The following is a 14,782-nucleotide window of genomic DNA, read 5'->3' on the forward strand; positions in this document are numbered from 1 at the left end:
ATTTTCTTATTATGGAAAAATCATTTTTTGGCCATTCTTCTCTGAGGAAATATATATCGATACATTATATATTTGTATGTGATTGACACCTGTCAGATTGCTTTTAAATGAGAGTTTCTGGCAATGATTCCATTTAGAGGCTTTGCTTTTATGTAGCACTTTGACTACCCTGAACCTCTGATCACTAAGCCACATTCTCAGATTATATACTAATATCAAAGATTCTAAACAAGAAAATTCATGAAGAGTTACTGAAGGAAAAAAAATTAGGTTCCCACCAGTGGTCATTTTTGGAAGAACTAAAAATATCTTCTAAGACTTCCTATTTCCTGACCAGCATGCATGAAGCTTAGAGGTCACCACTGTTCCTAACAAAACAAAGAGGAATTCAACTGGAAAGTCAACTCTTGTCTTAGAGTCACCAGAACAGCAAGGTCATAAGGCAATGCCTGTCCTTGATGTAGAAGGATGGGGGAACCACGGTCCTCTCCCTCTCCTAGCAAGACTGGAAGACTATTGACCAATTGACAGACATTACACAGTTAAAGGATCCACAGAGACTAAGACATAAGGGATTCCCCAATTTGCATATTAAGATTGGTGTTTTATAAGTTAAGTGTTCACGTTTAATAAAAGGAATGTTTATAACTAATATTTAAGGACAAAAAAATCAGAATAGACACCTTATTCAAGAAGATGCATATGGCAAGTGGGACTGGGGAAAAATGCTTACTACCTTCCTTTGTTAGAGAAGTGAAAATGTAAGATAAAATTGTGGGACTGGCCAACATCTAAAGCCATCATACCGACACACAGCGCATCATGCAAACAAGCAGCCAAAGGCACTGTGTTGTGTCAGAGCTGGGAATGAATGCACTCAAGAAGATAAGTTTGCTGCTTCCTAAAAAAGCTAAAGAAGATGGTCACCAGATTATACTGTCACACACTTAGTAATTGCCTGAAACACATTTCTAGTATGCTATCCATAATTGCCAAAATTAGAACTGGAAAGCAACCAAGACTGCCTTCCATCTGGAAATGGACAAAGTGACACTTCCAGCCAAAAGTAAGAATAATATTCGACATTACAAGTCGGTTGGTGAGATGGCCCAATGGGTAATGGCAATTGTCTCTAAGCCTAACAATTTGAGTTCCATCCCCAAAGCCCAATGGTGGAAGGAGAGAACCAACTCCAGTAAATTGTCTTCTGCTGGCAGCATGTGCATGGGAGCACATGCACATATACACACACCATACTCATATAGAACACACACATATCACACCATAAAAACACATACAAATGAATAAATAAAACGACTTTAATATCTCAAGCCCTCAAAGGACACTCCCACCGCTGTCATGGAGTGAGAGGGCTGTTCTGAAAAGGCTGCACACTGAGGGCTGTTGACTGGAGAGCTCGTTGCAAGAAGCAAACCATGGTAATGGTCACCAGGAGTTAAGTAGTAAAGAGTGAACGGGAGGCAGGACACAGGACTGCAGGGCAGTCATGTGTCAAAACTCATAAATCCTTTGGTCTGTACATGAAGAATGACATCTGACACAAACTACAGACTTGGCATACTGATATGCCAATCCAGGGTCATCAGCTCTAACAAATGTCACCAACGTGGACTTACATCGTTGAGGAGGATTGCAGCCATGAGAGGCAAATGGGTGTATGGGATATTGCAACTCTCTACTCTACTCTGCTATGAATCTTGGTCTCTGAAAACGAGGCTTATTAATTTACAAACACCTTCTCTTAAAATTTAATTTGAAATTACATTTAAGAGAACTTGAAAGAAAATATCTATATAGTGACCCACAAAAGCACAGTTTTATGACTAGATAGAAATCTCAGTATTACAATTCATACTTCACTCAAACAGAAATAAAATGTGAGAGTACAATTTTCTAAAAATAAGTACTACTGCCACGTCTGTAAAATTAATCCAAAGTAGTAGGCACAGTTACAAAGCTCCGAGTTAACCTCTCTTATACTATTTTACACCATAGAAATGTCTTGTTTTATATTTATCTATACCAGAAAACCAAATGAAATTTTATTACTCCACACTAAGTTTAAACCTTCTGTTAAAACCAATATGAAGGGTTGGTTAATAATTTGAGTATTTGTGTATATAACTTTGTGTGTGTGCATGATATGTGTATATGTGCATGTTCATGTTCACAGTGGCTACATGTATCCCATGGGTATATGTGGAAGCCAGAGGACAACTTCACATCTTTGTCTTGGCTTCCACTTTGGTTGAGACAGAATCTCCTTTTGGAAGCTGCATGTGCCAGGCAAGCTGACCTTGGGACTGACTCAGATTCTTCCTGTCTCTGCCATCTCCCTCCTCTGTCTCTGAAATAACAATTACCATTATTATTCTTAGCTTTGGGGATCCGAACTCATCCCCCTGTTTGTTCAGCAAGTACTTAACCAATCACTCATCTCCCCAGATCAGGTCATCAATTATCTTTTAAACTAACAAGTGATGAGGAAAATAATTTATTGCTTGGTGATGCCCAGGGATCTAAACATGTAGCCAAACTAGCTTTGAACTTACATCTGGCAGCCTCACACACATAGGCTGTCATCATGTTTGGCTCAATTTTTCACCCAATGGACCAAAAATGGAAAGGAAAAGGAAGGGAAGGGGAAGAAGGGGAAGAAGGGGAATATATATATATATATATATATATATATATATATATATATATATATATATAGAGAGAGAGAGAGAGAGAGAGAGAGAGGAAAGGAAAGGAAGGAAAGGAAGGAAAAATAAAAAATAAAATGAAAGAAAAGGACAGGGAGTGAGGAAGAAAGAAAGGAAGGAAGGAATAGAAAATGAAAGGAATAAAAAAGAAGAGAAAAAAAGAAACAAAATGAAACAAAACTTTGATTAGTTAGTACTTATAGATCACTGACAGTGTCAATCAATATTTTTTTTCATCTTACGTATTCATTTGGATAGCCCTTAATAAAGAGAAAATAAGTTTTAACAAGCAGAAGTGTTAACACGTGTCTACCCTCAGTCACTTTATGAAACATTCTATTTATATTTTTCCAAGCAATTTATTCTAAAATAAGGAACTCTGGAGAACTCAGAAGCTCACATCTACTCAGGGTTCATAAATGTTAATAATTGGGAGAAACAGACCCACTGGATCATGACAGTGGAACAAACGCATCAGCTTGAGATTATGGAAGACAGCCATGCAGATAGGGCTAGAAGGTCAACCTGTGTGCCTGGTTTGCCAATGAACTCAGCAAACAGAAAAAGCTCGGATGGGTCCTTCAAAAGATACTGTGATGAATATCTAATATTTACTTGCACACAATTCGGGATCTCCAATCAGAATGGTAGATGATGACAAAGCGAAAATGTGTAATCTGTTAGAAGGTGAAAATGAGTCTTGGGTGCCTGGTTCTTTCCCACATCTCCACAAACTGCAACCATGACAGAAGCAATCTGACCCAGGGAAAAGCAGACGGGTCATAGCTAAAGACACCTGCCACCAAGCATAAAATCCTGAGAAGGAACCCAGGAACCCAGGAATATATATATATATAGCGAAGAGAGAACTGACTTCTAAAATTTGTCTGCTGACCTCTTTACGTGGGTCACAGTGTGTATGCACACACACACAGATATAAATACACAAAACAAAGAAATAGACACAATATTTTTAAAAGGTTCTGTCCCCAAACTTAACTATTAATAAGCAAGTCCATGCACTTGGAACTCCTCAAAGACTTTGAGCCAAGGCAGAGGGCAGTGAATATACAAAAGGTACCATATAACTCCAGAAACTCTCTAAGAAAAATATGTAATTCTAGTATCAGTGAGCACTCCCAAACTTTGTAGATATCCCGGTGTGGTATCAGAGTAAGTTGTATGAGACAAACTAAGGATGTTCTGATATGATAATGTTGACATGAACTTAGAAAATAGTATGAAACAGAAGCCAAATGCCAAGACTGGATTGTAAATGTAATGTTGTTTGGATGTAAAAATCACAATCACATAGGAAATAAGCCTCTAAGGACATCTGTGTGTGGGTATGGCGACTAGGGAAGCTGCTGGTCATGCTGGTCCTGGACCTCATAAAATGACAGAGGTAGCACAGCTGCCCATCTCTCTCTGCTTCCTGGATCTAGATATGATATGACCACCTACCTCAAGGTCTTGCCACCACAACGTCCCTGCTGTGATACACTATACGCTCAAACTATAAGCACTCTCTCTCACTCTCTCTCTCTCTCTCTCTCTCTCTCTCTCTCTCTCTCTCTCTCTCTCTCTCTCTCGCACACACACACACACACACACACACAGTGCTGTGAATCAACATAGCACATTTTAAGTATTACATGTTTTAGTAGATCAATACTGCCACCAGTAAAAGTAAATTTTCCTGAGACAACTAAGCCCGTCAAATACTTATGTAAGATCAATGACCTCCAGGAGAAATCGTGTTGCAGTTAATATATTTTGTTTTAAAGATATTGCTTCTCTTTGGTGGCACATTTCTTCATTGTTCCATCAGACTGATCTCATTTCTCTAAAATATGCAGGGATCCTATCCTCCTGTGCCTTCATTACAGGTCTAGGTCAAACAAGAGCTGGAAACTGCCCCCTACCCAGAGTCTTTCTACTTAATGTCCATGGCTCTTAGGGTCCTTCAGACTGTACACAGGCTTTGAAAGAACAGCGTGGAAAAGGCTGATTCCTCCCAAGGCAGAAGATGTATTTGGTTGCACATTGCTCTAGGTCTTCTATTCCCTGTTGCACGATGTCTATTCTTTCAAAGGTACGAATCTTTAAAATTTTCAACTCTCATAAAGGGCATGGGGTGAATAGGAGTGTCATCAGAGGTTATCAACTCCATGGTCCAGCACCGTTTTTAAGCTAGAAAATGATGATCTCTCACCACCGAGCTAACTCTGTGAACCATGCTGTGGCTGCAATGTAATTAGAGCAGGCCACTCTCCTGTCTTACTGGGTGGAGCTGAGGACTGAAGAAAATTTGGCAGAATCTATCAAAAACCATGAAAGGAATATATGCCTTGTGTCCTAGAGAATTCCTCTCTTGGAACTGATCCTAGATAATAAGGAAGGAAGCTCAGACTCATATTTATATCCCCACTGTTCATAATTAGTCAATATTGGACTCAACCTAAATATTACCAAACAGAACAATGATGAAATAAATCACCGTGAGCCCATATAGTTAAAGATGTCACAAATACTCACTTCAAGTGACATAGAATCGTGCCCACTAGCATACAACAATGCCTAGTTTAGACAAGCACACGTCATTTTCCAAAATAGTGCTTGCAGAATATAAAAATCTGTTATATTCTCTGTACCCTTAAATATAAATACAGACAGACGATAAGTAGTTATCTGCCATCCTGTGTGCAGTCGTAATGATAGCTGTGTTTCCCTTGCCTCACATTTCTGTAGCGAGTATATAATGAACATTTATCACTTCTACAAAAAGATACAAGTAAAGAAAAGACAGTGTTTCTTTTTTTTCAAAGAAACTCTCTGAAAGCAGAAGGATTAGAAGTGGGGTTGAGAGGCTTGCGTTCCTGGGCGAGGCTCTGAAACTCACAGTCCTCAGAGGTCACAGAATCCCTTTGCCTGGGAGATTGGAAGAAAGGGTTGTGACCTCTCCTTTGAGCACAGCTTGAATGCCCTGTTGACCTCCATGACCTCCTGCAGCTCCTGTGCAAAAAGACTAAGCCAAAATACAATTTTCACTCAACGGCACACAAAGTAGTGAGTTCCTTGGACTGCCCTGACCCTCAGCATTCCTTTACCCTACACTAGGGAAAGCAACAGGCTCATCTTCCACCAAGCCTCACAAGCCCATGACCTTGAATCTATGAGCCCAGCAACTTGCTTGAGCCTTAACTGTGGTGAACACCACGGAGTATTGGTTACTATTGAGCAATGCACTGACTCCACCTTTATTTAACTGACTTTTTCACATAAAAGAACCTTAGAGGTACTGATGAGATAGCTCCGTGGACTATGCACTTACTACGCATGCATGGAGACAAGAGTTCAGAAGCCCAGAATCCACATAAAAATCAGGTTGGCATGTGGAGCACCTTCAACCCTTACACTGAAGAAATAAAGACAAGGGATGCCCATGGCAATCTGGCTAGCTGGACTAGCTAACCCCTAATGCCAGGCTCACCATGGCACCTAAGCACAGTAAGTAAAGTTGAAAGCAACTGAGGAAAAACATTAGACATCGACCTTTGGCCTCCACATCCATATGCACACACATACATATGTACCTGTATGGATGTATGTACCAACAACATGTACAAATATGCATACAAGCATACATACACATGAATGGAGAAAAAAGAATAATTACAATTAATTTCACCCACTTATATAATGCATCATCATAAGACAAAATTGTAGCATCTATTAAATTCTTATACATGTTTATCTATAAGTTTTACAATGAACAATGACATGGTGACCAAAATTCTTGCTGGAATATGTTTAAAGACAAAAGGAGATATCCAACTCCTTTGTTATGAAAAAGGTCTCTAAAACTTGTTTTCTGGTCCCCCTATGAGCACATATGTAATATTGAGCAAGAACATAATTAAATGAATTTCTGATTGGGAATAATGTTCCTAGCCTTAGCCAAAGGAAGAGAAGACGAAGGGCTGGTGTGAGAGCAGACCAGTTGACCCAAGAGTAGTTGCTTACTCAAACTGAACAACAGACCTGGAGTCAGTGATGAGAGCCACAGAAATGCCAAGAGGATTCAGCAAGGGCTGCAGATGACAGCCAAATGGTAAAAATAATGAATGCATGGTGGTATTTAAAGCTGGAGGGATGCGATGGTGGGATGTGTGGAATGGGTACTTTAGTCACCATGTTCCAATGTGTAGTTTCTGTTTTGGGTTTTCTGATTTGTTTTTGGAGAGAGACGGAGAGAGAGAGAGAGAGAGAGAGAGAGAGAGAGAGAGAGAGAGAGAGAGAGAGAGAGAGAGAGAGAGGAAGAAGGAGGAAGAGGAAGAAGAAGGAGGCAGGGAGGGAGGGGGAGGAAGAGAACACGCCTAGGCAGAGGTGGACACTGAAAGACTTCCTCAACTGCTCTCCATCCTAACTTTGGAAGACGCGTCACACACTGATTAACCTAACCTGGCTGGCCAACCAGCCCAGCGGCTCCTCCCTGCTTCTTTCCATAGCAGTTGAATTAAAAATGCACTCAACTCTGTTCCACAATTTGCCTGGGTGCTAGGGGCCATTCAGGCCATGTTTGCACAGCCAAGACTTTACCAAGTATTTTCTCCACCCTGTACCAAAACAGAGTTTAAATAACAAAGGCTTCTCTTCTTGACAGCCAGCTTTCTAATATGGAAAAATCACAGCCATGAGCTGCAAACACAAGACATCTGACACAGAGCAGCAATATTTAAAATATATTATTCTCCACACCAAACAAGTCGTGTCATTTTGATGAACCAGTAATCTGGCCACAAAAGACATCTTTCCCTTCATCAGAAGACGGTCACACTTAAATAGTACTCTTGGATTATTTCATAGTTGCCTTTCCTGAGTGGGTGAAGGGTTTGTGCTTTTCAATGTAAATTTAAAGTGGAATAAGAATAATTTGAATGAAAATATCCCTGCACTGTTTTATCACAGAGTTAGGGACATACATTGACTTTTTCTTGATGATTCAGACTACTTATTATAACATGGGTGACCAGGCAAAGCGGCACACGAATATAAGTTCAGGACCCACTGAAGTGTGGCCGTACTAAATGACCTGAAACTATTGGACTTTGTGTAGGCATGAGCATATTAGAGTATGTCAAGCTGTGGTTTCTCAATCTGCTCCCGTTCTTTTTATAGATGTTGCTCTGCCCTAAGGTAGAATAGATGTCAGACTAGGATGCATGCAGACTTAGGTAACCAGTCCTAGCGGAATGCACGTGGATATGTCGTTTAACATCTTTGGATCTAAAGTGAAGGATTTCAACTAGGTGACCCCAGAGGCTCTTTTCTTCATGTTCCTTCTCATCTGCTGTGGAACCTGGAAACCAGGAGAGCACGCTGCATACATGTGCATTGAAAGGGGCATGCAGCATATTCTCTTGCTAAATGACAAAGCGATGTTCCAGGCAGCTTTTTGCCTATTATGGAGGCCATACATGGGTCATTGTTTGTTTGTTTGTTTGTTCATTTTTTTTAGGTCAGAAATAGTCATATGGCTCCTGGACACCAACGATTCTACTAGGGACATGTCAGCCAGTATTCTCATCCCTTGATCTTCGTGTTCTGTGTTAGGTCCCCAAAGAATACATGCAAACTGAGCAAACAGATAGCCAAGTGAAGACTATAATAGGAGGCCTTTCTTCACTTCAGTGTGTATTTATTAAAAACTGTTCTGCAAGCCAGGTATGGTGGCGCATGCCTTTAAACTCAGCACTCAGATATCAGAGACAGGTGGATTTCTGTATGTTCAAGGCCACCGTGCTCTGTAAAGTGAGTTTGAGGCCAGCCAGGAGTACATAGAAAAATTCTGTCTGAAAAACAAAAGAAGGAAAGAAGGAAGGAAGGAAGGAAGGAAGGAAGGAAGGAAGGAAGGAAGGAAGGAAGGAAGGAAGGAAGGAAGAAAAGAAAGAAAGAAAGAAAGAAAGAAAGAAAGAAAGAAAGAAAGAAAGAAAGAAAGAAAGAAAGAAAGAAAGAAAGACAGACAAACAGAATTCTAGAATATGATGCTTTAGAAAACATGAGACAGAGAGCAGACATAGCAAGTTGATTTCGCACTGTTCAGGAACCCAATGCCACCATCAAGAGGAATCTGGAATCTAGGAAGCATAGTTCAGTGGCTAACAGTTCATACTCCTCTTGCAGAGGACCTAAGTTTGATTCTCAGTACACTCATTAGAAAGTTCACATGCCTTTATAACCCCCAAAACAGGGGAATCTGATAATCTCTGGCTTCCAAGGATGCCTGTACTCACATGTGCCCAGACAAACACACACACACACACACACACACACACACACACACACACACAGGCATACACACACAAAGACATGCACACAATTATATATGCATAATTAAAAGTAATAAATTCTACTTTTTTAAAAAGGAACTTGAAACCTGGGCTGATGGCTCTACTGGTAAAAGCGAATAAATCATCATGAACCATGATGACATAGAGTTAATGTATGGTGGGCATGTGCACTTGTAATCCTAGGTCTGGGGAGGATAGCACAGAAAGATGGGCTTGCTGGCCAGCCAGCCTAACCTACCTGGTAAGCAACAAAGAAAAATACTGTCTGAAAAAAAATCAAGAAATTAGCGATGCCTCAGGCTGACGTCTGACCTACACACCCACACCCACACCCACTCACTCACACACACACACACACACACACACACACACACACACACACACACACACACATATCAGCCGAATCCAAGCATATATTTACAGACACATGAACATTTCCACATGCACAAACATACATAAAAGAAAGAAAGTGAAACACTCCCGTCCACTGCCAATCTGCTTCTCCTTCCTCTACAGCAGTGGCTCTCAACCATAGTAATGCTTTCATGCAGTTCCTCATGTAGGGGTGACCCCATACCGTAAAATAATCTCATTGCTTCTCCATTACACTAATGTTGCTTCTGTTATTAATTGGAGTGTGAAGTCTCTGATATGAAGGATCTCTGCTACACGATCGTCAGAGGGGCTGTGTGACCCACAGGTTGAGACCTGCTGCTCTAGATCCTTATGTTCCTGTAATCACCCTATTGCAATGACTGTCTCCTTCTACGGATTCCATTTCTAGGTCCATCCTAGCACATGAGCTCTGGATGCCTGCTTCTTATCTTCACCTCTCATCTGAGTTCTCATACATTAAAATGTGTGAAGAAAGACAAAAGATAAAAAAAAAATGAAATTTAAAAAAACAATAAAATGAAAAGTGTTCAAGAACTTTCATGTGATTCTTGATGTCTCAGATTTCTCTCCCTATATACACCACAATCTCTAAAATTTATGGCACTAATTCTCAATGGGCTCTGCTGTGTTGTCTGGGAAGACATTAATTGGAAGCAACTACAATGCTGCCCCTGGCCAGGACCACTAATGAGTACAAGGGAAGGGTTGTCCAGGAAATAAGGATTCGCATTGGTGAAGATCTAGAATGCAAAACCACCTTATGGGGGACTAAAGCACATCTTAGTCAACTACTATGAGTAACTGATTTATTCTGATTGGAATGAGTTCGATATATGAAGTTATAGGAGAAAAAATATATAAACAATCGTTATAGTGTTGCATATAATTATCTTCTACTTCTCCTATAGCCAAGGCAAACAGGTCTCAGAAATAGCTTCCCCTCCATCATACCCAGTAACAGGTCAGCACTTACATTTCTACCTCCTCGAGAGCTCAGGGCATGGCCATGACTATTTTGTCTTGGGAGGTTGTTCCTTCCTTCCCCATTTCAAAGCAGAATTCTTACTCATCACTCAAGCCATCATTCAAGCATAGTTCTATAAAGATGTTTCTGCCTTCCCCATGCAAAAGAAGTCACTTCCTGAGGATAGAAGATAGAAATGCAAAGGGAGCTTTAGGGATAGAGAGGTCAACTCAGGTTCTGGGAAAGAAAAAAAAATGATGGAGAATCCTTGGTCCCATCTTATCTGGAGGCCAGAAAGGATAGGCATGTTTGGGGCTCTGGTTCCTGGTCTGTTTCTTAAATGGTTTTTAGCATGACCTCTTCCAAGGAGGAAGTGTTTTATTAAAGAATAGCTATTGCCTTCTAGTGTCCCAAATGGAGTCTAAGTGAAGACATGCCACTGTTGTCTCATGTTCAGCTCTCCTTTATCGGGGACTTTCCAAATCCTACAGTGTTAGGTTGGCATCACTGAATGTGTGTTGCTAATTGAGCAGTACAGTCAGGTTCTTCAGACCTTCATTTGCTATAGATTTGGTGACATTCTGTGTGACATTGGGATAGACCATTTTCCACACACCATGCTGATTTTGGGTGCTGAACAAAGAGGACAAAGTGTGACAAGGAAGATTTCAGTGGCAGTCATAATGCTCCTCCTAGTCTGACTGATTCCTTAGCTGTGACTTGGACCTAGCATTTGCTTCACAAGTATTTTTGACGTTAATTAAGTGAGCAAATGTGGCAGAATGCTTTCTACAACAAGAAGCATTCTGCCAGTTTGGTTTTGCTCTGTCTCCATGCCCAGGTGTCTGACTTCTGGGCTGGGAACCAAAGTCAGGCCAATCAGCAAGTGCTCGTTATCAATGAGCCATGTCTCCAGCCCCCAACATAGTATATCTCTGTACAACAACATATTAGTAATACTGACAATCTCATAACCAGCCTAAGTTCTGATTTCCTGGGACCATTCATTGTTTCAAGGGATCTTCACCAGCTTCCTAAAGCCTTTCTTAAGCCATTAAGGACAGATGGAAGAAAGTCTTTGCTAATTTTATAGGTGAGGCCCAGGTGGGTTGGGCCAACTTCTGCCAGTTCTAACATACAATAACTGGCTATACATCAGAACACTCTAGTGCTATCAACTTCTAGTACAAATGCCCACATCTACACCCATGATGTACCAGACTGTCGGACAACTTGGCTGCTCGCCTATGAAAATGTGGAAACACTAGAGAAACATTAGCCAAGGGAGTACATACTGGCAGCTGAGTCAAATGTTTAGGCTCTGAGATGTACCCAAATAAATCGTTTGTGTGTTCTAACAAATGTTTTCTTTGGAAAGCGTTTCTCAGTGCAGATGCTGTCAAAAGCACCCAGTTTTCATTGGTCAAATCAAGGGACGAAAACAGTGAGAGGCTGGGAGGTACCTTCTAAACAAAATTGCATATGCTACCAAAAAAAAAATTCAATATTGACGGAAGGAGGATGGTCTTAAAAATGGAAAGAAATGTAGATGGCTTTGGAAGCTAAATTTTTATAAGCAGCTAATTTTTTAAAGCATAAATTTGTGAATCTTAGAATACCAAAAGCAGATTTGAAAAACTGGAGCAAAGATGGAATGAAGGACTAAGAGATCATAAATCAAATTCCCCAGTAGTCAGAGGCTTTTAATAAGCCATCAATCACAAACATATTCAAAGGGCCTTTTTAAGAAGATAATAATTTGACAGAAGTGTCATAATGCTATCCAAATACATGAATCTCCTCATCAAAATAAACTGTGCAACCAAGCCCTAGATGGAGCAATTGATACTGCCAGCAGCCACTAGTGGGTTGTTGTAGTCTGTAATGCTCTGCAAATTGCCTGAAATCTACTGATCCCCTCACGGTGCTGGGAGGTGCGATCGCCCTCCCTGGATTAGTTTCTCTTCCATTACTGTATTTTCCAAAACAGGAAAAGTTATTCATCTGTAAACCATAAGTCTAATTCCGCCGAGGCTCCCGGTTAAGAGTCGTCTGGTGAATATTTCTCCTGAGGCTCTAAATGAGGAAACTTCATCATAATAGCAGGCAGTTTCCGCACAACCAATACAGTTTATGTATGACTATGGTTAACAATGAAAATACACACTACATTCGGGAGGTAATATGAACTATGAATAAAGAGAGCTAATAGAATTTTAGTTGAACATACCAAATGACTTAAAAGGGAGAATAGGAAGGGATTGTTTTTAAATGATTGTTTTTTCCACTCACAGACTGCATAGGAGTCTAGTAAGTAAACGGAATAAACCAACTATAAATGTTTGCTAAGTCAGACAAAAAGAACCAAATTAAAGGATGGAAAAAGGCAAGAAATTGTCTGGTTACAATAAAAGCCAAAGAAAACCATAAAATCCTGAAACGTTTTGAGAAAGAAAAAAGGTTAATATGCATGAACATAAAATCCCATCACCTTGCTAACATAATTACTGTATAAGAACTTGAGGATTATTTTATAATTATAAAAGTTATGATTCATCAGGATTAAGAAATAGATAGGACACAAAACTTGTCCTCTTCAGATATGGTGCTCCTGTCATGAATGTTTCATTAAAGACTCCTGTGAGGTCTTTAAAAATGAGTTTATGATTCATTTTTTAATAATTAATCCAATCAATGGCATTATTGATGAGGTTCAATAGTAATTTTCGGCAGCAGAGTGGTGAGACCCACAGTCAGACTCAGGCACTCAGAATACACGCTATAAACAAAAATGTCCTTCTAAGTCACCTCAGAAGGATGGAGCATTACATCAACAGCAGGAAAAGTACACGTGACAAGCCCACACCAAGGCTGAAGTCGAGTTTCTTGTACATTTATAATTTTCCATTTCTTGTTCTCGTCTCATGGGTTCCCGTTAGACCTCACAGTAATCACAGCTGCAGTGGATCAACTTCAAACATAAATGAAACAAATAACTGGTAAATCGATAGGAGGTGACACACTCCAGGCTGAAATTGTGCCCTAGCATCACTCCCCCAGGCCACCCCCACTGCCCTTCTGCCCTCTGAAGACTTAATGAATCACCAAGAGCACAGTACAGACCTGTATATTTACCCAAGTGAGAGCTGGATTTATCTCCGTCAGTGGTCATCCCATCACCAGGAGAGAAGGGCGGGAGCATGGAAAGCCAGAGGCTCCACAAGGCGCTGGCCAAGGGGGTTCTTACAGTTCTGAACTTCAGGTATAAATATCATTTCAAATGCACAGAAAGTCAGAAAGCTCAAGGAGAGATAATTCAAGCCAGAGGCCCTTTATGGCTACTTGTTTCTAGGTTGACTGTGTAATAGCCAATTCAAAGAGGAGAATAGAAAGCTGTTTTTGAAGCTGGGCATGGTGGCACACGCCTTTAATCCCAGAACTCGGGAGGCAGAGACAGGTGGATTTCTGAGTTCGGGGCCAACCTGGTCTACAGAGTGAGTTCCAGGACAGCCAGATCTATACAGAGAAACCCTGTCTCAAAAACAAAAACAAAAAGCTGCTTTTGTTTTCTGAATGATTTTGTTCCCAGGAAACATGTAAAATAATATGGAAGATGTTCCTTTGGGTCACACAGTGATTCTAAAGATTTAATTCCTCTGTTCGGTTCATGTAAAAGAAAAAAAAAATCTAAGCAGTGGGGCTCATGGTGGCAACGAGACAAGCCAGAGGATGAAGCCAACCAGGACCAAGCAATACTGAGCAGTTTTAGGTGCTCAGGTGAACGGTGCAGGACGCTCTCCTGTCCTTGTAAGTAGTGTTTAGGTCTGAGAGCTCTATTCTATGGGAACTGCGCTTGGCCAAAAATGGCACCAAGCAACACACAGGCCCTGTCCAGCACCTCCCAAAACCAGTGCCAATCTAGTCTTCACCGAGTAACCAACTCAGTTAATAGGCGCCAAGGGAAAATCGGTCTAAAGTACAGCATGAAAAAAGAAAAGGAAGATTAAGCAATCCTGTGTCAAAGCAAAGAGAGGCGCTACCCACCCCAGGATAGGATGTGAGGCTAAACCATGTCCACTTCCCACAGGACAGCATGGAAGGGAGAGAGTCACAGAAGAAAACAAGAACAGTCACTCCAAGGCTGGGTTCAAGTACAAAGGTTCATTTAATGGAAGGATTAAAACATCAACAATGAAACACCATAGAGCCAAGGACAGGACTTAGCTGCTGAAGTGCAGAAAGCCCTGCAAGTGGGACAGCTGGAAATCCATTCCTAGAAAAATAAATGAAACCCCTTTGCTCTATTGTGCTTCAATTCACTGAAGGCAGGACACAAAACCTCC

General features: G+C 40.7%; 1 protein-coding gene across 8 annotated transcripts in view; it reads right to left on the reverse strand.

Moving 5' to 3' along the window:
- Positions 1 to 14,782, reverse strand: part of Klf12 (KLF transcription factor 12) — a 415,415-nt gene that overhangs the window by 260,605 nt on the left and 140,028 nt on the right. For 2 of the 8 annotated variants that reach the window (XM_085828811.1, XM_029469156.2), the window contains exon 3: positions 10,449 to 10,616. The exons of 5 other annotated variants lie outside the window; for them this stretch is intronic. Coding sequence is in view for 1 of the 3 variants with exons in the window: in XM_029469154.2 (XP_029325014.1) it covers positions 13,248 to 13,265 (18 nt within the window). In the remaining 2 variants the exon portion in view is untranslated. Of the gene's footprint in view, positions 1 to 10,448; positions 10,617 to 13,247; positions 13,308 to 14,782 lie in introns of those variants that run through there. One more of the 8 variants, XM_029469154.2, reaches the window with a different exon arrangement.

Source organism: Mus caroli, unplaced genomic scaffold (genome assembly GCF_978045245.1).
Source record: "Mus caroli unplaced genomic scaffold, Mus_caroli_1 scaffold_12, whole genome shotgun sequence".
NCBI lineage: Eukaryota > Metazoa > Chordata > Mammalia > Rodentia > Muridae > Mus > Mus caroli.